Source organism: Saccoglossus kowalevskii, chromosome 3 (assembly GCF_978046115.1).
Source record: "Saccoglossus kowalevskii chromosome 3, keSacKowa6.1, whole genome shotgun sequence".
Taxonomy (NCBI): domain Eukaryota; kingdom Metazoa; phylum Hemichordata; class Enteropneusta; family Harrimaniidae; genus Saccoglossus; species Saccoglossus kowalevskii.
In genome coordinates, this window is record NC_140643.1 from 187,144 (window position 1) to 213,540 (window position 26,397).

Genomic DNA, 26,397 nt, shown 5'->3' on the forward strand with positions numbered 1-26,397 from the left:
ACATTTCTGAACTGATTATCTCGGCAAATTTAATTCAAATACTGTAAAACATGTCTTTTTCGCGAGCATGTCTTTTTAGTGAATTTAGCGAGGGAACTGATTCGCTAATTCAAGATGTTGCTAATGACTTTATTATAAATTCAAAATGGCCAAGGCTTGGAGATTTGTGTACAGTAATCCGGAACATAAAAATCTGGGCGCTTCCTAAATACACTTGACAGTTTTTCTTTGTTTTTATGGAGGTGATAACTGTGTATTTGTTTTGGCACGCGACAAACATGTATTGTGTGTGAAAAGGGGAAATCAACAATGACAAAAGAGACTTGCTAAATCAACATTTCGCTATTACGTCATTTGCATGTCGCTTTTTCAACTTGTTTTACAGTACAGTGTACTTCTGACGTACAAGGTTTTACTGTTTTTTTTCAAAGTAACAGCTAATAGTAAGTATAAGTTAAAATAAACAAGTCATTCGTGGCACAGTCCCCGTTAGTTATCAAATTTAAGACATATAGTTTTGTTTACAGTAATATAGCTGCAATATATCCATGTCAGAAATATGATTATGATGATTGTTTAACACTAATATGATTCACATTTGTATCTGATTGTCAAACGAGTACTTGTCCACATTGAGAGATATATCTCTGGAACAAGCATTAATTAAAACAAAAGCGGCCATTTTGAATACATGTATATATCTATAACATGATGAATAATGAATATATAAAATTTAAACATAATCAGTCGAAGATCTAAAAGCCCATTTATTAAAACAAAATGGCCGCCAATCAGCCATTTTGAATCTGATCTGAAAAATAAAATAACGTGCATCAGTAACTCGTGATGTCTAATGTATGTTATAAGTTTGAACAAAATCCATCCGTAAATGCCTAAAATGCTTGATATTTGATGATTGTTTTTAGCACAAAAATGGCTACCAGTCGGCCACTTTGAATAGGATCGTCAAACCAATATATATTGTATATCTATGACATGATGTATAATGAATATTTGAGATTTGAACAGAATCAGTCAAAGCAAGTCAGATTTATGACACTAGAACCACATTCATTAAAACAAAATGGCCACCAGTCGGCCATTTTGAATCTTATCTGAAAAACAAAATGATGTGCATCAAAGTTCTATAATGTCCAATGTATATACCAAGCTTGAACAAAATCCATCTGTAAACAGCCGAGAAATGCTTAATTTTGACGATATTTCAGTACAAAAATGGCTGCTATTCGGCCATCTTGAATCAGATCGTGAAACAAATTGATGTGCATATGTATAATGTCATATATGATGTATGTGTGAAGTTTGATTGTGATTGGTTCAGGCATTTCTAAGATACTGGTCCGGACGCACGCACGGAAGCACGGACGCACGGAGGTGACTGGTGAAAACGCAAGTCCCTGTTTTCGGACTGCGTCCGAACGAGGACTAATAAATTGAATATAAATATATAGAACTGCAAGGATTCAATAAACAAGATATAAATGCGTGGCCGAAACTTCATACATTCGAGATATACGTAACAACTTCTACCCCCCCCCCCTCAGTAAACATTGAATAATACGAGTAGTTTCCATCGTTTCCTGGTGATATAGACGCCATATATTATCAGCAAAAAAATAGATTTTGTACGAATTACGGAAGAATAAAATTCCTCATTACATTTTACACCTGTGCCCATGTCCGCGAAATTACTATACCACAATACCACAAAATAAACTGAAAGAAATTGCAATATAATATATTCCATCAAAGACACTTCACGGTATTTTGCGGTCAGTTTTATTCACTCTGGTGTTGAAAAAGGCAAGGATAATTAAAAATGACGACAAAGGTGAAAAACGTTTTTATGCTAATTACTATTTCACTACGAGCGACTAAATTGATATTGATAAGACTCCAGGGACGGCAGTGATGAACCCCAAAATGCCATTTAAGGCAAACGAACACGTGGAGCACACAAATCTGTTTCAAATTTTAGCACAAAACACAAATTAACCATTGTTTACCCATGAGTGAATGGTGAAAACCGTGTTTATGTGCTATGTTTATAAAGTCAACAGTGGGTTAAGCTTGTACACACATGTTTGCAAATTACCGATCAACTGTATACAATCATAATGGGTTGGTAATTCAATTATAATCCTCTGCAATAACAACAAATTTTACATTTATCACATGATACAATACAATTGTTTAAACAAGATGTTTTAATTATGTATTTTATTTGTAAACAACCTGACCAATGAATGAGGTGCACCCATTGTCATTCATTGATTCACACTGGTGAGCTCAAATTTTAACTACATTACTCATGTTGTGCATTCATAAGCACCATCATAAAACATTAGTTACTGAAACACGTCTTGTCACACAACATTATTAGTGTAGCTGCAATAGACAGCTTGCAAAGACAAATGGAGAAATTACTTGTAATAAAGTTATATTTACATTATATATTTACAGTTCATGTTAACACCTTGCAAAAAATATAGCAAGTAATTTGCATAAAAAAAACCTTTCCACCACACCTTAGTAAGATTCTATTTTAAAAGGAATATAATACATTAGCAAGTGCTTAATAACTTCATTTCAAATTAACATATACATATGTACTGACCAAGTCATGTATGTAGATACTGTATAAACGTTGGAGTCATGTTTGATATACATGGTTTGAAGATATACTGTTTTTTTCAAAAGAACTTATTAACCTTTTAATCTATATATTACTCACTAACACATATTTTTCTCAAATGAAATTAAAATCAAATACAAAATAAAAATACATTTAAAATTGCTCAAAAATAACAATGCAGACTCTTAATTAGCACATCTTCTCATAATAACGAATACAAAAATGACTAATAACAAATTACTTAAAACCAGATCTGAAAAGAACCGTATTTTTTTTTTAAATGTACACACATATTTCATGTTAGTATTTACATACTGACTTGATGTTGGAACCAACATATACATAATCGTATATTGTCATGTACAGAGATACTGACATGCTGCAGAAATGTTAAGATGGTACATGTCAACTTCATGTTGGAGTCTTGTTGATATATCCACTGTTAGAATATATACTGTCGTTTTTTTTCAAAAGAATATACCAATCTTTACATTTATCTATTGCACAATAATTTTCTTCAAATGAAATGGAATGTGCACTGAAAATCATATAAAAAATTAAAACTGTTTTAAATTGATTTAACATAAAAATACCGTCTTTTAAATTATTCCATCCCAACTATATTCAAGAAATACACCCAAAAGAGAGACAGCATGCACCTTATATTGTGAAACACGAAATAAACAAATGCAGCCCACTGGCATTTTGAAATACGAAAAACAAACCTAATAAATGCAATCAAAGGTGCCAAACAAGCACATTAGAAATAAATAAATACAAAATATTGTGGACCAAAGTCTGATCCTCATGATGCAAACACCCATACCGCCGTGACTGCAGATAAATTCTTACAACCTCTCAAGGTTTCTCCATCTTCAACATTGCATAAACTTACTTAACTATAACATAATCATCTGTGGGATTATAAATTTATATTTTTGATTGAAATTTTAATGTTTGGTATTAATTTATCCACTTTCACAGTAATCAATGACGTGTTTGAGTTGCGTTAATTAAAAACCCGATTCGTATTTTACCTTGCAGTGTTTTCTCTTTGCCAATACGTTTGGAATAGGACAATTATAATTGTAATCATATGTGGATGTGTGTGAGAGTAAGCGTCACATAAGACGTTGCACTGCAGCATGTTCTATTTATTTTCAATGTGTGTGGTCGGCACCTCTGATTACATTTATTTGTTTTTAATCTCAAAATGTATCACCGGCAGCATTTATTTTATCATGTCTCTTAAGGTCCATGTTAATGATGTTTTTGCTGTAAATAAACGTATAATAAATTATTAACAACCAATCTAGTTACAGCAATATAAACAGCATAAAGCTATGATTGTTATAAACGTTTTGTAAATATTCATTTTTATAAATCATAATGGATGCTAGAATTCAAATTGACCAATCTGGAAATGGTATTGTGACATTCATGTTAGTTTTAGTTAATATGAATGAGATTACATTACAACTTTATCCAATCAGCAAGTGTCTTATTTTGAATATGTGAGTGGTCGCAGCTGCTATTTTACATAAAGGGATGCGCCTACATAATGTTTAGCCAATCAGTAGTGAATATGTGAATTAGAAGTACAAAGTTTTACAAATACATTTATAAGGAAAGCCTTAGTTTTGCACCTCTCACTGTATTCTTTAAATTCGTTAGAGAGTCTTTAATTGTATAATTAAGGTAGAGATGCAGGTTCGTGGGCATTTAAGAGTGAAGTTTGTTTTTGGCTTTTTATTATCCAAAAAAAGAAACATGGTGAAAAAATAAAATGACGGGATCTCCATATTATGCACTATATTTAACTTTTAACAAAACGATAATACATTTAAATTTGAAACGGCTAAAGCCATTTTAATTATGAGCATTAGCAAACGTCTTACTGAGTGAATTGTTATGCAAATTAGCAATTATCTCAGCTTCTTTTGAGTGCACATCCCAGAACTTTAAAAAAAATTGCTCCTAGACGCTTTGACCTTTTGTTTTGAGATTTCCACAAATGATTGACAATGTGTTTATCTTCAAAATGCCGTCGGGGCATTGTTTTTGATTGAACAGTGTTACAACAATCGTACAGACAACTAGCCCGGGTGTTAATTTAACTTGAAGTAGTGAAATTTGAGCTGCCGCCCTGCAAAATTGACAACTGGTAGACAATTTTCAAGACGGCACTTTCTTCATAGTAAACAGATGTACCCATATACCAATTTTGACAGGAAACAGAAGCATGGTTTAGAAGCTATTTTTTTTAAATCACTTTTGACCAAAAAAGCACATTTTTGTGCATATTTCAAACTACAGTATCCATAGAAAAAAAATTAAATTCATACAATAAGCTTTCCGAAAATATATAGTTTTGTGGACAAGGGAGGTCATCTTGGTTCCCTAATTAACTAATTAAAATACCAGGTCAGGTAAAATGCATCTCTACCTTAAAACTAAAATCTATTGGTCAATCTACTCTAGGGGTTACACAATATGAAGAAATAAACGTGTTGTTAATGAATCTAGCAATGACCACTGTATCTTAATTTAAAATATTACACGAGCTAGAAGTTAACTTGTCAATTACATCGTTTTGCATCATTTCGAGAAATGTAATGACAACCAACAATGTATTACAAATTAAAAAGATTACTCAGATAACAATACTTATCATTGCTACATCATCATTCTGACACAAACCTTCCAACTTTAAACATCAAAGTGCACGTACAAAATTATACTTTCACTCTTAAAATTAGGAAGCTTTTATGGATTAAAAGTTTATTATTGGTAAAAATATAGTATCTAAAATGTCATGTCAAAATATGTTTTTCGGTTTTGTCTCTGAGAAACAATCCTATGCACTTGGTTTCTTGTTCTATTTTAAGCTTGTGGTTAGACCACTCACGATCCAATAATATATGAGCTAATTATTGTGCCATCCATTCATATTCATGATTGTATATTTGTATAATATTGCCTTGATTTTCGTATGGCTCAATATAGGTTTCGGTTAAAATAGAAGTAGAAATTCTAGAGTAAACTTGAGATGTTTTTGTAGCAACCACTGATGTTTGAGACTTGACAAATCATGAAAGCCATTCTGAATTCGACAGAAAACATGATACAAATTGGGTTTGGTGATTTTAATAAAAATTTACATATGGGAAAATGTAAATTGACAGTAATTTATACTGCATTGTGTAAAGACAATTCCCTGTTCAAAGGTTAGTAGTCAAACGATGACATCACATGTATAAGTATATTATTCAGGAAAACCATTAAACAAGATCACTTTATACTGTTAGGCTTTTTAACATTTTAATCATGACTAATAAAAAAACATTTATATCAGTATCCTTATAACTTATAATACTGACATTTGAATTCAATGATAATAGACCAAGACTAGTTTGTAAAATTGGATGTAAAGAGAGTGAATATAATGTAAATTTATTCAAACAAAATTTTAGAAATGTTATCAAGACAGGAAGCCAAAAGTTAAATTATTCTATTGCATGTGTTCATAGCAGTATAAACACTTCCATGTATAACACAATGCCATAAGAATTAACAGGAATGATGGCTGTATGCTGGTACCTGCACCACAGTTACTAGAATCCTCCTGTAATACAAAGAAACAATTATTAAGCATGGATGGTTTTTACTGCACTAACAAACCAAGATTGTTCTGAAAATAAGCCAACATTAAACAAATTACATTCAAGATCTCATTGGATGTTATTAATATTATTTTAAAACATGCACAGAATGACATCAAGTAAGGGTGTCATAACCAATGATATAGTGATTTTTGATTTACGGATAAATAAAACGAAATTACATTAACGAATGTGACTGATAACTTTTACTTTGAAAACCTTAGCACCCCGTAGGCAGGCCAGTCACCCTGGTTCTTACTACAAGAGGTTATGACCCCCCTGCCAAATGCTAAGGAGAACTGAAACATATATATACATATTTACATGAAATATTGTCCACTTATGCGATCTCTTTGAGTAGGAATTTTACGACCGTATGCATTTACTGACGTCAACCCAACTTATTATGTGGGCAGTTGGCACGCAAGGCTTACAGGTACTACACCCTGCCCAAGGGTGACTTGGAGGTAGTCATTTTCCCAAGTCCGTAGACTCCACAACCGGATGTAGTTTAAAATCTTACCCAGGACAATATATATATATATATATATATATATATATATATATATATATATATATATATATATATATATATATATATATATATATATATATATAGTATAGTATGGTATATTTTATGGTATATTTTATTTCACCCAATTAATGAATGACAAATACATTAACCATGGTCAATAATTATACACAAAAAATACAATAAAACGAAATACAAATATAAAAATAAAATTTTAAAATGAATAACACTAACAACAATAAGTTATTACATTGTTAAATATAAACTAAAGGTTTTATAACCAATGATATATAAAGTAAGGGTGTGATAACTAATAATGTATAAAGTAAAGGTGTGATAACCAATGACATATAAAGTTAGCGTGTGATAACCAATGGTGTATGAAGTAAGGGTGTGATAACCAATAATGTATAAAGTAAAGGTGTGATAACTAATGATTTATAAAGAAAGGGTGTGATAACTAATGACGTATATAGTAAGGGTTTGATAACCAATGACATATAAAGTAAGGGTTTGATAACCAATAATGTATAAAGTAAAGGTCTGATAACTAATAATGTATAAAGTAAAGGTGTGAAAACCAATGATGTATAAAGTAAGGGTGTGATAACCAATAATGTATAAAGTAAAGGTGTGATAACTAATGATTTATAAAGTAAGGATGTGATAATTAATGACGTATAAAGTAAGGGTTTGATAACCAATGACATATAAAGTTAGCGTGTGATAACCAATGATGTATAAAGTAAGGGTGTGATAACCAATAATGTATGAAGTAAGGGTGTGATAACTAATGACGTATAAAGTAAGGGTGTGATAACCAATGACATATAAAGTAAGGGTGTGATGACCAATTACGTATAAAGTAAGGGTGTGATAACCAATGACATATAAAGTTAGTGTGTGATAACCAATGGTGTATGAAGTAAGGTGTGATAACCAATGACATATAAAGTAAGGGTGTGATAACTAATGACGTATAAAGTAAGGGTGTGATAACCAATGACATATAAAGTTAGTGTGTGATAACCAATGATGTATGAAGTAAGGGTGTGATAACCAATGACATATAAAGTTAGTGTGTGATAACCAATGATGTATGAAGTAAGGGTGTGATAACTAATGACGTATAAAGTAAGGGTGTGATAACCAATGACATATAAAGTAAGGGTGTGATGACCAATTACGTATAAAGTAAGGGTGTGATAACAAATGATATATATATAGTAAGGGTTTGATAACCAATAATGTGTAAAGTAAAGGTGTGATAACTAATGATGTATAAAGTAAAGGTGTGATAACCAATGATGTATAAAGTAAGGGTTTGATAACCAATAATGTATAAAGTAAAGGTATGATAACTAATAATGTATAAAGTAAAGGTGTGAAAGCCAATGATGTATAAAGTAAGGGTGTGATAACCAATAATTTATAAAGTAAAGGTGTGATAACTAATGATGTATAAAGTAAAGGTGTGATAACTAATAATGTATAAAGTAAAGGTGTGATAACCAATGATGTATAAAGTAAGGGTGTGATAACCAATAATGTATAAAGTAAAGGTGTGATAACTAATGATGTACAAAGTAAGGATGTGATAATCAATGACATATAAAGTAAGCATAGACAACTAATGACGTATAAAGTAAGGGTGTGATAACCAATGACATATAAAGTTAGCGTGTGATAACCAATGGTGTATGAAGTAAGGGTGTCATAACTAATGACGTATAAAGTAAAGGTGTGATAACCAATGACATATAAAGTAAGGGTGTGATAACCAATGATGTATAAAGTAAAGGTGTGATAACTAATAATGTATAAAGTAAAGGTGTGAAAACCAATGATGTATAAAGTAAAGGTGTGATAACTAATAATGTATAAAGTAAAGGTGTGATAACTAATGATGTATAAAGTAAGGGTGTGATAACTAATGACGTATATAGTAAGGGTTTGATAACCAATGACATATAAAGTAAGGGTGTGATAACCAATGGTGTATAAAGTAAGGGTTTGATAACCAATGACATATAAAGTAAGGGTGTGATAACCAATTACGTATAAAGTAAGCGTTTGATAACCAATAATGTATAAAGTAAAGGTGTGATAACTAATAATGTATAAAGTAAAGGTGTGATAACTAATAATGTATAAAGTAAGGGTTTGATAACCAATGACATATAAAGTAAGGGTTTGATAACTAATGATATATAAAGTAAGCGAGTGATAACTAATGATGTATAAAGTAAGCATGTGATAACTAATGACGTATAAAGTAAGGGTTTGATAAACATCAGTTTTTAAAGTAATGTTTTGCAGATGAACTATTGATATTACATAACACTCTCATTAACACTTACATATTCAGATATAGAATGACAAGACAATGGTCTTTTACGATGACTCTGTGCACGTAACCTTTGCCATAAATCAGTATCATTGTAAACCTTTTTCTTGGGTTCAAATGATGTTGTATTGGAGATACAATCACAATTAGTTACATCTATCACAAGTAAAACCAAATTACTGAATGGCAAACTTTGGTATGCAAATGATCTGGAAAAAAAAATATTCATTTCAAAACTGGGAAGAAACCTAACATAAACTGTGCCGGTACAGTGATATCTCAATTAGCCTCTGCTCAAGTTAATTGATACAATCAGTACCCCCTTAATGTGTCCCAGTGTGTTGATATACCCAAAATCCTTTAATGTATCACTTTAATGCTATACCTCATACCCCCTTAATGTTTCCCAGGGTGTTGACATACCCAATACCCTTTGATGTATCACTGTGCAATGATATACCTTGTACCCATTAATGTGTCCTAGTGTGTTGATATACCAAATACCCTTTCATGTATCACTGTGCAATGATATACCTAGTACCTTCTAATGTGGCCCAGTGTGTTGATATACCCAATACCCTTTGATGTATCACTGTGCAATGATATACCTAGTACCCTATTAATGTATCCTAGTGTGTTGATTGACCCAATGCCCCTTAATGTATCACTGTGCAATGATATAACTTGTACTCCAATAATGTGTCCTAGTGTTTTGATATACCCAATACCCTTTAATGTATCACTGTGCAATGATAAACCTTGTATTCCATTAATGTATCCTAGTGTGTTGATATACCCAATACCCTTTAATATATCACTGTGCAATAATATACTTAGTACCCCCTTAATGTGTCCCAGTATGATGATATACCCAATACCATCTAATGTATCACTGTGTAATTATATACCTTGTACCATTAATGTGTCCTGGTATGGTGATATACCCAATATCCCGTAATGTATCACTGTGTAATAAAATACCTTGTACCCCATTTTAATGTGTCCTAGTGTGTTGATATTCCCACTATCCAGTAATGTATCACTGTGTACTGATATACCTTGTACTTCCTAATGTGTCCTAGTATGTCGATATACCCAATACCCTTTAATGTATCACTGTGCAATGATATACCTAGTACCTCCTAATTTGTCCCAGTGGGTTGATATACCCAACACTCTTTAATGTGTCACTGTACAATGATATACCTAGTACCCTATTAATGTATCATAGTGTGTTGATTGATCCAATACCCTTTAATGTATCACTGTGTAATGATATACCCTGTACTCCAATAATGTGTCCTAGTGTGTTGATATACCCAATACCCCTAAATGTACCACTGTGCACTGAGATACCTAGTACCCCCTGATGTTTCCCAGTGTGTTGATTTAAGAATACCCTTTAATGTATCACTGTGGAATGATATACCTAGTACCCCCTTAATGTGTCCCAGTGTGTTGATATACCAAATACCCTTTGATGTATCACTGTGCAATGATATACATAGTACCCCCTTAATGTGTCCCAGCGTGTTGATATACCCAATACCCTTTGATGTATCACTGTGCAATGATATACATAGTACCCCCTTAATGTGTCCCAGTGTGTTGATATACCCAATACCCTTTAATGTATCACTGTGGAATGATATACCTAGTACCCCCTTAATGTGTCCCAGTGTGTTGATATACCCATTAACCGTTAATGTATCACTGTGCACTGATATACCTAGTACCTCCTAATGTGTCCCAGTGTGTTGATATACCCAATACCCTTTGATGTATCACTGTGCAATGATATACCTAGTACCCTATTAATGTGTCCCAGTGTGTTGATATACCCAATACCCTTTAATGTATCACTGTGGAATGATATACCTAGTACCCCCTTAATGTGTCCTAGTGTGTTGATATACCCAATACCCTTTAATGTATCACTGTGGAATGATATACCTAGTACCCCTTAATGCATCCTAGTGTGTTGATATACCCTATACCTTTTAATGCATCACTGTAGAATGATATACCTAGTACCCCCTTAATGTGTCCTAGTGTGTTGATATACCCAATAACCGTTAATGTATCACTGTGGAATGATATACCTACGTACCCCATTAATGCATCCTAGTGTGTTGATATACCCAATACCCTTTAATGTATCACTGTGGAATGATATACCTAGTACCCCCTTAATGTGTCCCAGTGTGTTGATATACCCAGTACCCTATAATGTATCACTGTGCAATGATATACCTCATACCCCATTAATGCATCCTAGTGTGTTGATATACCCAATACCCTTTAATGTATCACTGTGCACTGAGATACCTAGTACCCCCTAATGTGTCCCAGTGTGTTGATATACCCAATACCCTTTAATGTATCACTGTAGAATGATATACCTAGTACCCCTATAATGTGTCCCAGTGTGTTGATATACCCAATACCCTTAATGTATCACTGTGCAATGATATACCTACTATCCCCTAATGTGTACCAGTGTGTTGAATTTACAAATACCCCTTAATGTACCACTGTGCACTGATATACCTAGTATCTCCTAATGTGTCCTACTGTGTTGATATAGCCAATATCCAATATTGTACCCCCTACCCCCTAATGAGCCATTCCGGTTTATATCTGCATCCCCCTCTTGATGTGGTTGGATTTCCAGCACTGTATGATGGGAAAAATACCCCGGAATTCCAACTGTATATGGAGAAACAGAATCTGGAAATCCAGACGAGTGTGGAAAAAAAATTCCTAAAAATCCAGGCAGTTATGGCTACTAAATAAAATATGGCCTAGTTTATCTCGCCACATACCGGTTGATGAGGTTGGATTTCCAACAGTATGACTAAAAAAAAACTTGGAATTCTGACTGTATATGGTAAAAAAATGGGCCAGTATGAAATAGTTATTACTGAAATTAGATAAGGATGGTGGCATGAATGAGCTCATCAACACCGTGAATCAGGACTAGTTTGGATTTCCATTATCAAATATAAAATTTTGAACTTGGTAAATTAGCATATGATGAGAGTTATAGTTGGAAATCCTACTCTGTATGGTGGCACAATGGAACTCATCAACACCATAAGTAGGAACTATAGTTTTGGATTTCCATTACTGTATGGTGAATGGTGATTTGGAAATAAAACTTTGTATGACTTGTACACCCATGGAAATTACACCCTGTATGAAGTAAACACACAAGCTCATCAACAGGGGGGTGCAGATATACACTGGAATGGCCCAATGTATCCCAGTGTGTTGATATACCTATTACCTACTATTCCTAAATGTGTTATTCCATAGTACTTACTGTTCACACAACCCACAATCTTGTACACCCAAACTGGAAGTATCCACATTAGGAACAGAATGGAAAAAAGTATATTCTTTATCACATGGAGTATAGTAGTACTTATGAACTGTGAGAGAAAACATAAGAAATTCCATTACAACTATTACAACCAGGTAACGAATGAAGCATGACTAGGAAATACATTTCTACAAAATGAAAGTAGAATACATATAAATTCAATTGTTTACAGATGTTCCATGTAGTATTTTAGCAAGAGTATTTTATAATTTAATTGTGGGGACTGTGACATTCATATCTTGTTCACATCTGTATTGCATTGTAGTCAAAATCCTAATAGGGATACAAGAGCAATAAAGATAATTATTATTATTACATTCAGCACATTCACATTTGTTCCATTGCCTTTGGTTAGCCTTACAATCTTGTATAGGGTCACTTCCTTTATATATCGGTAACAAGACAATCATCTTAGATGCATACAAGAGGGCAACATTATTCTCAGAACAATATTTACTGTGAAATAAACAGCTTTTTACCATGATTATCGCTTTTTTGAACATTAATTCATTTCACTATAATATTAAAACATGAGTAACTTGAATTGACAATTTAACGACTGGGTTCAACCTTCAGGGTGCTGCGGTATCGCAGTGTTGTTTGCGTGATAGGTGTGGAACCACAATTAGATACTGTTTGTTACCAGGACCTTGTTATATGTATACGACAACAGTTACAATCAGGTTATGATATGTAGCATGTCTACATGACATTACAACAGCTGAAATCAGGTAATGATATGAAGCATGTCTACATGACATTACAACAGCTGAAATCAGGTAATGATATGAAGCATGTCTACATGACATTACAACAGTTAAAATCAAGTAATGACATGCAGCTTGTCTACATGGCATTACAACAGTTAAAATCAGGTAATGATAGGAAGCATGTCTACATGACATTACAACAGTTAAAATCAAGTAATGATATGCAGCGTGTTTACATGACACTACAACAGTTAATATCAGGTAATGATATGTAGCATGTTTACATGACATTACAACAGTTAAAATCAGGTAATGATATGTAGCATATCTACATGACATTACAACAGTTAAAATCAGGTAATGATATGCAGCATGTCTACATGACATTACAATAGTTAAAATCAAGTAATGATAAGTAGCATGCCTACATGACATTACAATAGTTAAAATCAAGTAATGATATGCAGCATGTCTACATGACATTACAACAGTTAAAATCAGGTAATGATATGCAGCATGTTTACATGACATTACAACAGTTAAAATCAGGTAATGATATGCAGCATGTCTACATGACATTACAACAGTTAAAATCAAGTAATGATATGCAGTACGTCTACATGACATTACAACAGTTAATATCAGGTAATGATATGCAGCATGTCCATATGACATTACAACAGTTAAAATCAAGTAATGATATGCAGCATGTTTACATGACACTACAACAGTTAATATCAGGTAATGATATGAAGCATGTCTACATGACATTACAACAGTTAAAATCAGGTAATGATATGCAGCATATCTACATGACATTACAACAGTTAAAATCAGGTAATGATATGCAGCATGACCACATGACATTACAACAGTTAAAATCATGTAATGATATGCAGCATATCTACATGACATTACAACAGCTGAAATCAGGTTATGATATGTAGCATGACCACATGACATTACAACAGTTAAAATCAGGTAATGATATGCAGCATGACCACATGACATTACAACAGTTAAAATCAAGTAATGATATGCAGTATGTCTACATGACATTACAACAGTTAAAATCAGGTAATGATATGAAGCATGACCACATGACATTACAACAGTTAAAATCAAGTAATGATATGCAGCGTGTTTACATGACACTACAACAGTTAAAATCAGGTAATGATATGCAGCATGACCACATGACATTACAACAGTTAAAATCAGGTAATGATATGCAGCATGACCACATGACATTACAACAGTTAAAATCAAGTAATGATATGCAGCGTGTTTACATGACACTACAACAGTTAAAATCAGGTAATGATATGCAGCATATCTACATGACATTACAACAGTTAAAATCAGGTATTGATATGCAGCATGACTACATGACATTACAGCAGTTGAAATCAGGTAATGATATGCAGCACATCTACATGACATTACAACAGTTCAGATAATATGTGCAGCCCAGAGGATATTTTTTTTTTCATATCTCTTTGGCTATCCATGGCAGCAGACATTATACTAAGTAAAAAAAAACTCACCTGAGGATGCAGCAACATCTGAATATAACCAATCATAGAAACTAAATTGTACAAGCCATCTGAAACAATTTCAAACAAAAATACCTTTGAATCATTTTACCTGAAGAAAATAGTTGTGTATATGTGTGATATATGATACATGACATATATATATATATATATAGGCATATATATATCTGAAGGATCTGGCCATGCTGTGTGGCGCGTATCGCGTGGACGGGTTTCACGTTCTCTGCACGTAATGAGCTCGGTTATTAAGCATCATTTTTTGGGGATGCCCGGTGGCCGAGGGGAAGACGTGTAGTGGCGTGAAGCTAGGCGATTAGGTGCCGTACGCGAGCGCCGGTTCGAGTCACGCACGCAGTACGTATTTACTATAATTAGACATAGTCTTTACCTTGCCGTTTATTTGGTGTTATTTGCTTACTTTACTTCCTATGTCGACAGCAACTATGAGTTTAGGTTTGAATATGGTTTGAAAAGGCATGTCACAGATACAGTTTTGGAACTGCACTCAAAGAAAGAAAATTTCCACCATTTGGCCATTTTGAATCCCAACTAAAAACAACATTGCGTAACTATTACAATCAGGTTCATTGGGAATCTAGATTAAATAACAGATGAATACAAACAAACAATGTACATTCTCCATTTGCTTGGCAAAAAAGTATAAAAGTCCGAACACAATGCAATAAAGTAGTCAAACATTTGTTTGCAGAAATGCAGGCTAAAATTTAGAAAGGGGAAATTCTGACCACAAATGAACACATACAATGTAGAAAATATATTCTGCACATTACCCTAAGGTACCTATTTGCCCAATTTGATCAGACATGGATGAACAGATAGACAAACACACCAAATTTTGCACACAAGTGGAGATAATGGTGTGCATAAAGCTTCCAGAATGCTTGATATGATGAAGTTAGCCAGCTTAAATCAGATTGTGAATCTAATGTATGTAAATATGTATCCCAAGATGCATGATATTTGTATACACTGTCATCACGTGTATGTGACAGGTTTAGGCATGTGTGAGATACAGCTGGAGAGTAATACATATACTTACACCATGAAATAGTTGGTCACCCAATGTACATATGCTGTCACAGAGAAAAAAGGCTGCAAAAAAGAAGTTAATGTTAGTCACTCACAGATATCCTGCTACAGTGATACATGTATGATTGTGCTGTCCCATACATCTAACATTATAAATATCAGATGGACATTTAGTAAAAAATTGATAAATTCTGGGCTTTTTTTTAAAAGAAAGTTTTTCTGTCCTAAGATTGTAGATATCACCATGAAATGAACAAATCTGACAAAAGATACTGTGGTTTTCAAGTATAAAAATGCGGCCCTGTAGACACAATTGTGTCATATACTTAAGGAACATCACAAAATATTTTATTCCACTCCAAATTTTTTCACAAATCGAAAATAACACAACTACAAGATGACTATCGTCAAATTATGGAGACATGTCTGTATTATAAATTATGATAGACAGACTTTAAGCACTATAAAATCTCAAAGGAGGGCTACAACACAAAGCTACTCCAACATTAATGTTCCAGGTATGTAGTGCAATTACCCCTAGTACCAATCATGATTATGTACTAAAATACCATAGTTGTGAAGATATATCATGCCAGTATGGAAACTTACATCTAATATATGCGACGCTGCACTGCCTTCATCTTGTTCAGTTTTACACATTCCTTGATAATCAGTTATTGGTACCCTACACAGATAGAAGCAAAATAATACATTTATTAATGTATTATGAAATAGGCCTGGTCAGTTGAACACCATCACCATAGGTCAGTGATTGATAACTAGGGCTGACATACACTGTCATACCTTGATAGGTCAACGGCTGATACCTAGGTCTAACATACACTGTCAGCACTTGATAGGTCAGTGGTTGATACCTGGGGATGTCAAACACTGTCATCACTTGATAGGTCAATGGTTGATACCTGGGGCTGAGATACACTGTCATCATTTGATAGATCAGTGGTTGATACCTGGGGTGTTATACCCTCTCATCACATGATAGATCAGTGGTTGATACCTAGGGCTGCCATACACTGTCATCACATGACATGTCAGTGGTTGATACCTAGGGCTGTCATACAATTTCATCACATGACAGGTCAGTGGTTGATACCTGGGGCTGTGATACACTGTCATCACTTGATAGGTCAGTGGTTGATACATAGGTCTAACATGCACTGTCATCACTTGATAGGTCAGTGGTTGATACCTAGGTCTAACATACACTGTCGTCACTTGATAGGTCAGTGGCTGATACCTAGGGCTGTCATACACTGTCATCACTTGATAGGCCAGTGGTTGATACCTGGGACTGTCAAACACTGTCCTTACTTGAAAGATCAGTGGTTGATACCTAGGGCTGCCATACACTGTCATCACTTGGTAGCTCAATGGTTGATACCTGGGACTGACATACACTGACATCACTAGATAGGTTAGTGGTTGATACCTAGGGCTGTCATACACTGTCATCACTTAATAGGTCAGTGGTTGATACCTAGGGCTGACATACACTGTCATCACTTGATAGGCCAGTGGTTCATACCAGGGGCTGTCATACATGGTCATAACTTGATATGTCAGTGTTTGATACATAGGGCTGTCATACACTGCCATTACATGACAGGTCCGTGGTTGATACCTGGGGCTGTCATACACTGTCATCACTTGATAGGTCATCGATTGATATCTGGGTCTGTCATTCACTGTCATCACTTGATAGGTCAGTGGTTGACACCGAGGGCTGTCATACACTGTCATCACATGACAGGTCTGTGGTTGATATCTGGGGACGTCAAACACTGTCATCACTTGATAGGTCAGTGGTTGACACCTGGGGCTGTCATACCCTGTCATAACTTGATAGGTCAGTGGCTGATACCTAGGTCTAATATACACTGTCATCACTTGATAGGTCAGTGGTTGATACCTAGGGCTGTCAAACACTGTCATCACTTGATAGGTCAGTGGCTGATACCTAGGTCTAATATACACTGTATTCACATGACAGGTCAGTGGTTGATACCTGGGGATGTCAAACACTGCCATCACTTGATAAGTCAATGGTTGATACCTTGGGCTGAGATACACTGTCATCATTTGATAGGTCAGTGGTTGACACCTGGGGTGGTGATACATTGTCATCACTCGATAGGTCAGTGGTTGATACATGGGGCTGTATACACTGTCATCACTTGATAGGTCATTGGTTGATACATAGGTCTAACATACACTGTCATCACTTGATAGGTCAGTGGTTGATACCTAGGTCTAACATACACTGTCGTCTTTTGATAGGTCAGTGGCTGATACCTAGGTCTAACATACACTGTCATCACTTGATAGGTCAGTGGTTGATACCTAGGTCTAACAAACACTGTCATCACTTGATAGGTCAGTGGCTGATACCTAGGTCTAACATACACTGTCATCAATTGATAGATCAGTGGTTGATACCTAAAGGCTGTCATACATTGTCATCACATGACATGTCAGTGGTCGATACCTGGGGATGTCATACACTGTCATCACTTGATAGGTCATTGATTGATACCTGGGACTGACATACACTGTCATCACTTGATAGGTCAATGGTTGATACCTGGGGCTGAGATACACTGTCATCATTTGATAGATCAGTGGTTGATACCTGGGGTGTTATACCCTCTCATCACTTGATAGATCAGTGGTTGATACCTAGGGCTGCCATACACTGTCATCACATGACATGTCAGTGGTTGATACCTAGGGCTGTCATACAATTTCATCACATGACAGGTCAGTGGTTGATACCTGGGGCTGTGATACACTGTCATCACTTGATAGGTCAGTGGTTGATACATAGGTCTAACATGCACTGTCATCACTTGATAGGTCAGTGGTTGATACCTAGGTCTAACATACACTGTCGTCACTTGATAGGTCAGTGGCTGATACCTAGGGCTGTCATACACTGTCATCACTTGATAGGCCAGTGGTTGATACCTGGGACTGTCAAACACTGTCCTTACTTGAAAGATCAGTGGTTGATACCTAGGGCTGCCATACACTGTCATCACTTGGTAGCTCAATGGTTGATACCTGGGACTGACATACACTGACATCACTAGATAGGTTAGTGGTTGATACCTAGGGCTGTCATACACTGTCATCACTTAATAGGTCAGTGGTTGATACCTAGGGCTGACATACACTGTCATCACTTGATAGGCCAGTGGTTCATACCAGGGGCTGTCATACATGGTCATAACTTGATATGTCAGTGTTTGATACATAGGGCTGTCATACACTGCCATTACATGACAGGTCAGTGGTTGATACCTGGGGCTGTCATACACTGTCATCACTTGATAGGTCATCGATTGATATCTGGGTCTGTCATTCACTGTCATCACTTGATAGGTCAGTGGTTGACACCGAGGGCTGTCATACACTGTCATCACATGACAGGTCTGTGGTTGATATCTGGGGACGTCAAACACTGTCATCACTTGATAGGTCAGTGGTTGACACCTGGGGCTGTCATACCCTGTCATAACTTGATAGGTCAGTGGCTGATACCTAGGTCTAATATACACTGTCATCACTTGATAGGTCAGTGGTTGATACCTAGGGCTGTCAAACACTGTCATCACTTGATAGGTCAGTGGCTGATACCTAGGTCTAATATACACTGTATTCACATGACAGGTCAGTGGTTGATACCTGGGGATGTCAAACACTGCCATCACTTGATAAGTCAATGGTTGATACCTTGGGCTGAGATACACTGTCATCATTTGATAGGTCAGTGGTTGACACCTGGGGTGGTGATACATTGTCATCACTCGATAGGTCAGTGGTTGATACATGGGGCTGTATACACTGTCATCACTTGATAGGTCATTGGTTGATACATAGGTCTAACATACACTGTCATCACTTGATAGGTCAGTGGTTGATACCTAGGTCTAACATACACTGTCGTCTTTTGATAGGTCAGTGGCTGATACCTAGGTCTAACATACACTGTCATCACTTGATAGGTCAGTGGTTGATACCTAGGTCTAACAAACACTGTCATCACTTGATAGGTCAGTGGCTGATACCTAGGTCTAACATACACTGTCATCAATTGATAGATCAGTGGTTGATACCTAAAGGCTGTCATACATTGTCATCACATGACATGTCAGTGGTCGATACCTGGGGATGTCATACACTGTCATCACTTGATAGGTCATTGATTGATACCTGGGACTGACATACACTGTCATCACTTGATAGGTCAGTGGTTGATACCTGGGACTGACATACACTGTCATCACTTGATAGATTGATACCTTGGGCTGTCATAACCTCTCATCACTTGATAGGTCAGTGACTGATACCTAGGTCTAACATACACTGTCATCACTTGATAGGTCAGTAGTTGACACCTGGGGCTGTCATGCACTGTCATCACATGACATGATATAGGTTGATACCTGGGGATGTCAAACACTGTCATCACTTGATAGGTCAATGGCTGATACCTGGGGCTGTGATACACTGTCATCACTCGATAGGTCAGTGGTCGATACCTGGGGCTCTCACACACTGTCATCACTTGATAGGTCAGTGGTGATACCTAGGTCTAACATACACTGTCATCACTCGATTGGTCAGTGGTTGATACCTGGGGCTGTATACACTGTCATCACTTGATAGGTCAGTGGTTGACACCGAGGGCTGTCATACACTGTCATCACATGACAGGTCTGTGGTTGATATCTGGGGATGTCAAACACTGTCATCACTTGATAGGTCAGTGGTTGACACCTGGGGCTGTCATAACTTGATAGGTCAGTGGCTGATACCTAGGTCTAATATACACTGTCATCACTTGATAGGTCAGTGGTTGATACCTAGGGCTGTCATACTCTGTCTTCACATGACAGGTCAGTGGTTGATACCTGGGATGTCAAACACTGCCATCACTTGATATGTCAATGGTTGATACCTTGGGCTGAGATACACTGTCATCACTTGATAGGTCAGTGGTTGATACCTGGGACTGACATACACTGTCATCACTTGATAGGTTGATACCTTGGGCTGTCATACCCTCTCATCACTTGATAGGTCAGTGACTGATACCTAGGTCTAACATACACTGTCATCACTCGATAGGTCAGTGGTTGATACCTAGGTCTAACATACACTGTCATCACTCGATAGGTCAGTGGTTGTTACTTGGGGCTGTATACACTGTCATCACTTGATAGGTCAGTGGTTGATACGTGGGGCTGTATACACTGTCATCACTTGATAGGTCAGTGGTTGATACCTAGGTCTAACATACACTGTCGTCACTTGATAGGTCAGTGGCTGATACCTAGGTCTAACATACACTGTCATCACTTGATAGATCAGTGGTTGATACCTGGGGTGGTGATACACTGTCATCACTCGATAGGTCAGAGGTTGATACCTGGGGCTGTATACACTGTCATCACTTGATAGGTCAGTGGTTGATACATAGGTCTAACATACACTGTCATCACTTGATAGGTCATTGTTTGATACCTGGGACTGACATACACTGTCATCACTTGATAGGTCAGTAGTTGACACCTGGGGCTGTCATGCACTGTCATCACATGACATGATATAGGTTGATACCTGGGGATGTCAAACACTGTCATCACTTGATAGGTCAATGGCTGATACCTGGGGCTGTGATACACTGTCATCACTCGATAGGTCAGTGGTTGATACCTGGGGCTCTCATACACTGTCATCACTTGATAGGTCAGTGGTTGATACCTAGGTCTAACATACACTGTCGTCACTTGATAGGCCAGTGGTTGATACCTGGGACTGTCAAACACTGTCCTTACTTGAAAGATCAGTGGTTGATACCTAGGGCTGCCATACACTGTCATCACTTGGTAGCTCAATGGTTGATACCTGGGACTGACATACACTGACATCACTAGATAGGTTAGTGGTTGATACCTAGGGCTGTCATACACTGTCATCACTTAATAGGTCAGTGGTTGATACCTAGGGCTGACATACACTGTCATCACTTGATAGGCCAGTGGTTCATACCAGGGGCTGTCATACATGGTCATAACTTGATATGTCAGTGTTTGATACATAGGGCTGTCATACACTGCCATTACATGACAGGTCAGTGGTTGATACCTGGGGCTGTCATACACTGTCATCACTTGATAGGTCATCGATTGATATCTGGGTCTGTCATACACTGTCATCACTTGATAGGTCAGTGGTTGACACCGAGGGCTGTCATACACTGTCATCACATGACAGGTCTGTGGTTGATATCTGGGGACGTCAAACACTGTCATCACTTGATAGGTCAGTGGTTGACACCTGGGGCTGTCATACCCTGTCATAACTTGATAGGTCAGTGGCTGATACCTAGGTCTAATATACACTGTCATCACTTGATAGGTCAGTGGTTGATACCTAGGGCTGTCAAACACTGTCATCACTTGATAGGTCAGTGGCTGATACCTAGGTCTAATATACACTGTCTTCACATGACAGGTCAGTGGTTGATACCTGGGGATGTCAAACACTGCCATCACTTGATAAGTCAATGGTTGATACCTTGGGCTGAGATACACTGTCATCATTTGATAGGTCAGTGGTTGACACCTGGGGTGGTGATACATTGTCATCACTCGATAGGTCAGTGGTTGATACATGGGGCTGTATACACTGTCATCACTTGATAGGTCATTGGTTGATACATAGGTCTAACATACACTGTCATCACTTGATAGGTCAGTGGTTGATACCTAGGTCTAACATACACTGTCGTCTTTTGATAGGTCAGTGGCTGATACCTAGGTCTAACATACACTGTCATCACTTGATAGGTCAGTGGTTGATACCTAGGTCTAACAAACACTGTCATCACTTGATAGGTCAGTGGCTGATACCTAGGTCTAACATACACTGTCATCAATTGATAGATCAGTGGTTGATACCTAAAGGCTGTCATACATTGTCATCACATGACATGTCAGTGGTCGATACCTGGGGATGTCATACACTGTCATCACTTGATAGGTCATTGATTGATACCTGGGACTGACATACACTGTCATCACTTGATAGGTCAGTGGTTGATACCTGGGACTGACATACACTGTCATCACTTGATAGATTGATACCTTGGGCTGTCATAACCTCTCATCACTTGATAGGTCAGTGACTGATACCTAGGTCTAACATACACTGTCATCACTTGATAGGTCAGTAGTTGACACCTGGGGCTGTCATGCACTGTCATCACATGACATGATATAGGTTGATACCTGGGGATGTCAAACACTGTCATCACTTGATAGGTCAATGGCTGATACCTGGGGCTGTGATACACTGTCATCACTCGATAGGTCAGTGGTTGATACCTGGGGCTCTCATACACTGTCATCACTTGATAGGTCAGTGGTGATACCTAGGTCTAACATACACTGTCATCACTCGATTGGTCAGTGGTTGATACCTGGGTCTAATATACACTGTCTTCACATGACAGGTCAGTGGTTGATACCTGGGGATGTCAAACACTGCCATCACTTGATAAGTCAATGGTTGATACCTTGGGCTGAGATACACTGTCATCATTTGATAGGTCAGTGGTTGACACCTGGGGTGGTGATACATTGTCATCACTCGATAGGTCAGTGGTTGATACATGGGGCTGTATACACTGTCATCACTTGATAGGTCATTGGTTGATACATAGGTCTAACATACACTGTCATCACTTGATAGGTCAGTGGTTGATACCTAGGTCTAACATACACTGTCGTCTTTTGATAGGTCAGTGGCTGATACCTAGGTCTAACATACACTGTCATCACTTGATAGGTCAGTGGTTGATACCTAGGTCTAACAAACACTGTCATCACTTGATAGGTCAGTGGCTGATACCTAGGTCTAACATACACTGTCATCAATTGATAGATCAGTGGTTGATACCTAAAGGCTGTCATACATTGTCATCACATGACATGTCAGTGGTCGATACCTGGGGATGTCATACACTGTCATCACTTGATAGGTCATTGATTGATACCTGGGACTGACATACACTGTCATCACTTGATAGGTCAGTGGTTGATACCTGGGACTGACATACACTGTCATCACTTGATAGATTGATACCTTGGGCTGTCATAACCTCTCATCACTTGATAGGTCAGTGACTGATACCTAGGTCTAACATACACTGTCATCACTTGATAGGTCAGTAGTTGACACCTGGGGCTGTCATGCACTGTCATCACATGACATGATATAGGTTGATACCTGGGGATGTCAAACACTGTCATCACTTGATAGGTCAATGGCTGATACCTGGGGCTGTGATACACTGTCATCACTCGATAGGTCAGTGGTTGATACCTGGGGCTCTCATACACTGTCATCACTTGATAGGTCAGTGGTGATACCTTGGTCTAACATACACTGTCATCACTCGATTGGTCAGTGGTTGATACCTGGGGCTGTATACACTGTCATCACTTGATAGGTCAGTGGTTGACACCGAGGGCTGTCATACACTGTCATCACATGACAGGTCTCTGGTTGATATCTGGGGATGTCAAACACTGTCATCACTTGATAGGTCAGTGGTTGACACCTGGGGCTGTCATAACTTGATAGGTCAGTGGCTGATACCTAGGTCTAATATACACTGTCATCACTTGATAGGTCAGTGGTTGATACCTAGGGCTGTCATACTCTGTCTTCACATGACAGGTCAGTGGTTGATACCTGGGATGTCAAACACTGCCATCACTTGATAGGTCAATGGTTGATACCTTGGGCTGAGATACACTGTCATCACTTGATAGGTCAGTGGTTGATACCTGGGACTGACATACACTGTCATCACTTGATAGGTTGATACCTTGGGCTGTCATACCCTCTCATCACTTGATAGGTCAGTGACTGATACCTAGGTCTAACATACACTGTCATCACTCGATAGGTCAGTGGTTGATACCTAGGTCTAACATACACTGTCATCACTCGATAGGTCAGTGGTTGTTACTTGGGGCTGTATACACTGTCATCACTTGATAGGTCAGTGGTTGATACGTGGGGCTGTATACACTGTCATCACTTGATAGGTCAGTGGTTGATACATAGGTCTAACATACACTGTCATCACTTGATAGGTCAGTGGTTGATACCTAGGTCTAACATACACTGTCGTCACTTGATAGGTCAGTGGCTGATACCTAGGTCTAACATACACTGTCATCACTTGATAGATCAGTGGTTGATACCTGGGGTGGTGATACACTGTCATCACTCGATAGGTCAGAGGTTGATACCTGGGGCTGTATACACTGTCATCACTTGATAGGTCAGTGGTTGATACATAGGTCTAACATACACTGTCATCACTTGATAGGTCATTGATTGATACCTGGGACTGACATACACTGTCATCACTTGATAGGTCAGTAGTTGACACCTGGGGCTGTCATGCACTGTCATCACATGACATGATATAGGTTGATACCTGGGGATGTCAAACACTGTCATCACTTGATAGGTCAATGGCTGATACCTGGGGCTGTGATACACTGTCATCACTCGATAGGTCAGTGGTTGATACCTGGGGCTCTCATACACTGTCATCACTTGATAGGTCAGTGGTGATACCTAGGTCTAACATACACTGTCATCACTCGATTGGTCAGTGGTTGATACCTGGGGCTGTATACACTGTCATCACTTGATAGGTCAGTGGTTGACACCGAGGGCTGTCATACACTGTCATCACATGACAGGTCTGTGGTTGATATCTGGGGATGTCAAACACTGTCATCACATGATAGGTCAGTGGTTGACACCTGGGGCTGTCATAACTTGATAGGTCAGTGGCTGATACCTAGGTCTAATATACACTGTCATCACTTGATAGGTCAGTGGTTGATACCTGGGACTGACATACACTGTCATCACTTGATAGGTTGATACCTTGGGCTGTCATACCCTCTCATCACTTGATAGGTCAGTGACTGATACCTAGGTCTAACATACACTGTCATCACTCGATAGGTCAGTGGTTGATACCTAGGTCTAACATACACTGTCATCACTCGATAGGTCAGTGGTTGTTACTTGGGGCTGTATACACTGTCATCACTTGATAGGTCAGTGGTTGATACGTGGGGCTGTATACACTGTCATCACTTGATAGGTCAGTGGTTGATACATAGGTCTAACATACACTGTCATCACTTGATAGGTCAGTGGTTGATACCTAGGTCTAACATACACTGTCGTCACTTGATAGGTCAGTGGCTGATACCTAGGTCTAACATACACTGTCATCACTTGATAGATCAGTGGTTGATACCTGGGGTGGTGATACACTGTCATCACTCGATAGGTCAGAGGTTGATACCTGGGGCTGTATACACTGTCATCACTTGATAGGTCAGTGGTTGATACATAGGTCTAACATACACTGT

General features: G+C 37.4%; 1 protein-coding gene across 2 annotated transcripts in view; it reads right to left on the minus strand.

The window, feature by feature from the left end:
- Positions 1–2,226: 2,226 nt before the first annotated feature.
- The window catches only part of LOC102808683 (voltage-dependent calcium channel subunit alpha-2/delta-3-like), a 311,772-nt gene continuing 287,601 nt past the window's right edge, over positions 2,227–26,397 (minus strand). For both annotated transcript variants that reach the window (XM_085496670.1, XM_085496668.1), the window contains exons 31-36: positions 16,508–16,583; positions 15,909–15,961; positions 14,840–14,898; positions 12,523–12,631; positions 9,211–9,406; positions 2,227–6,281 (exon numbers count right to left, since the gene is read on the minus strand). In XM_085496670.1, coding sequence (XP_085352796.1) covers positions 6,168–6,281; positions 9,211–9,406; positions 12,523–12,631; positions 14,840–14,898; positions 15,909–15,961; positions 16,508–16,583 — 607 coding nt within the window. In that variant the 3' untranslated portion in view covers positions 2,227–6,167. The remainder of the gene's footprint in view (positions 6,282–9,210; positions 9,407–12,522; positions 12,632–14,839; positions 14,899–15,908; positions 15,962–16,507; positions 16,584–26,397) is intronic.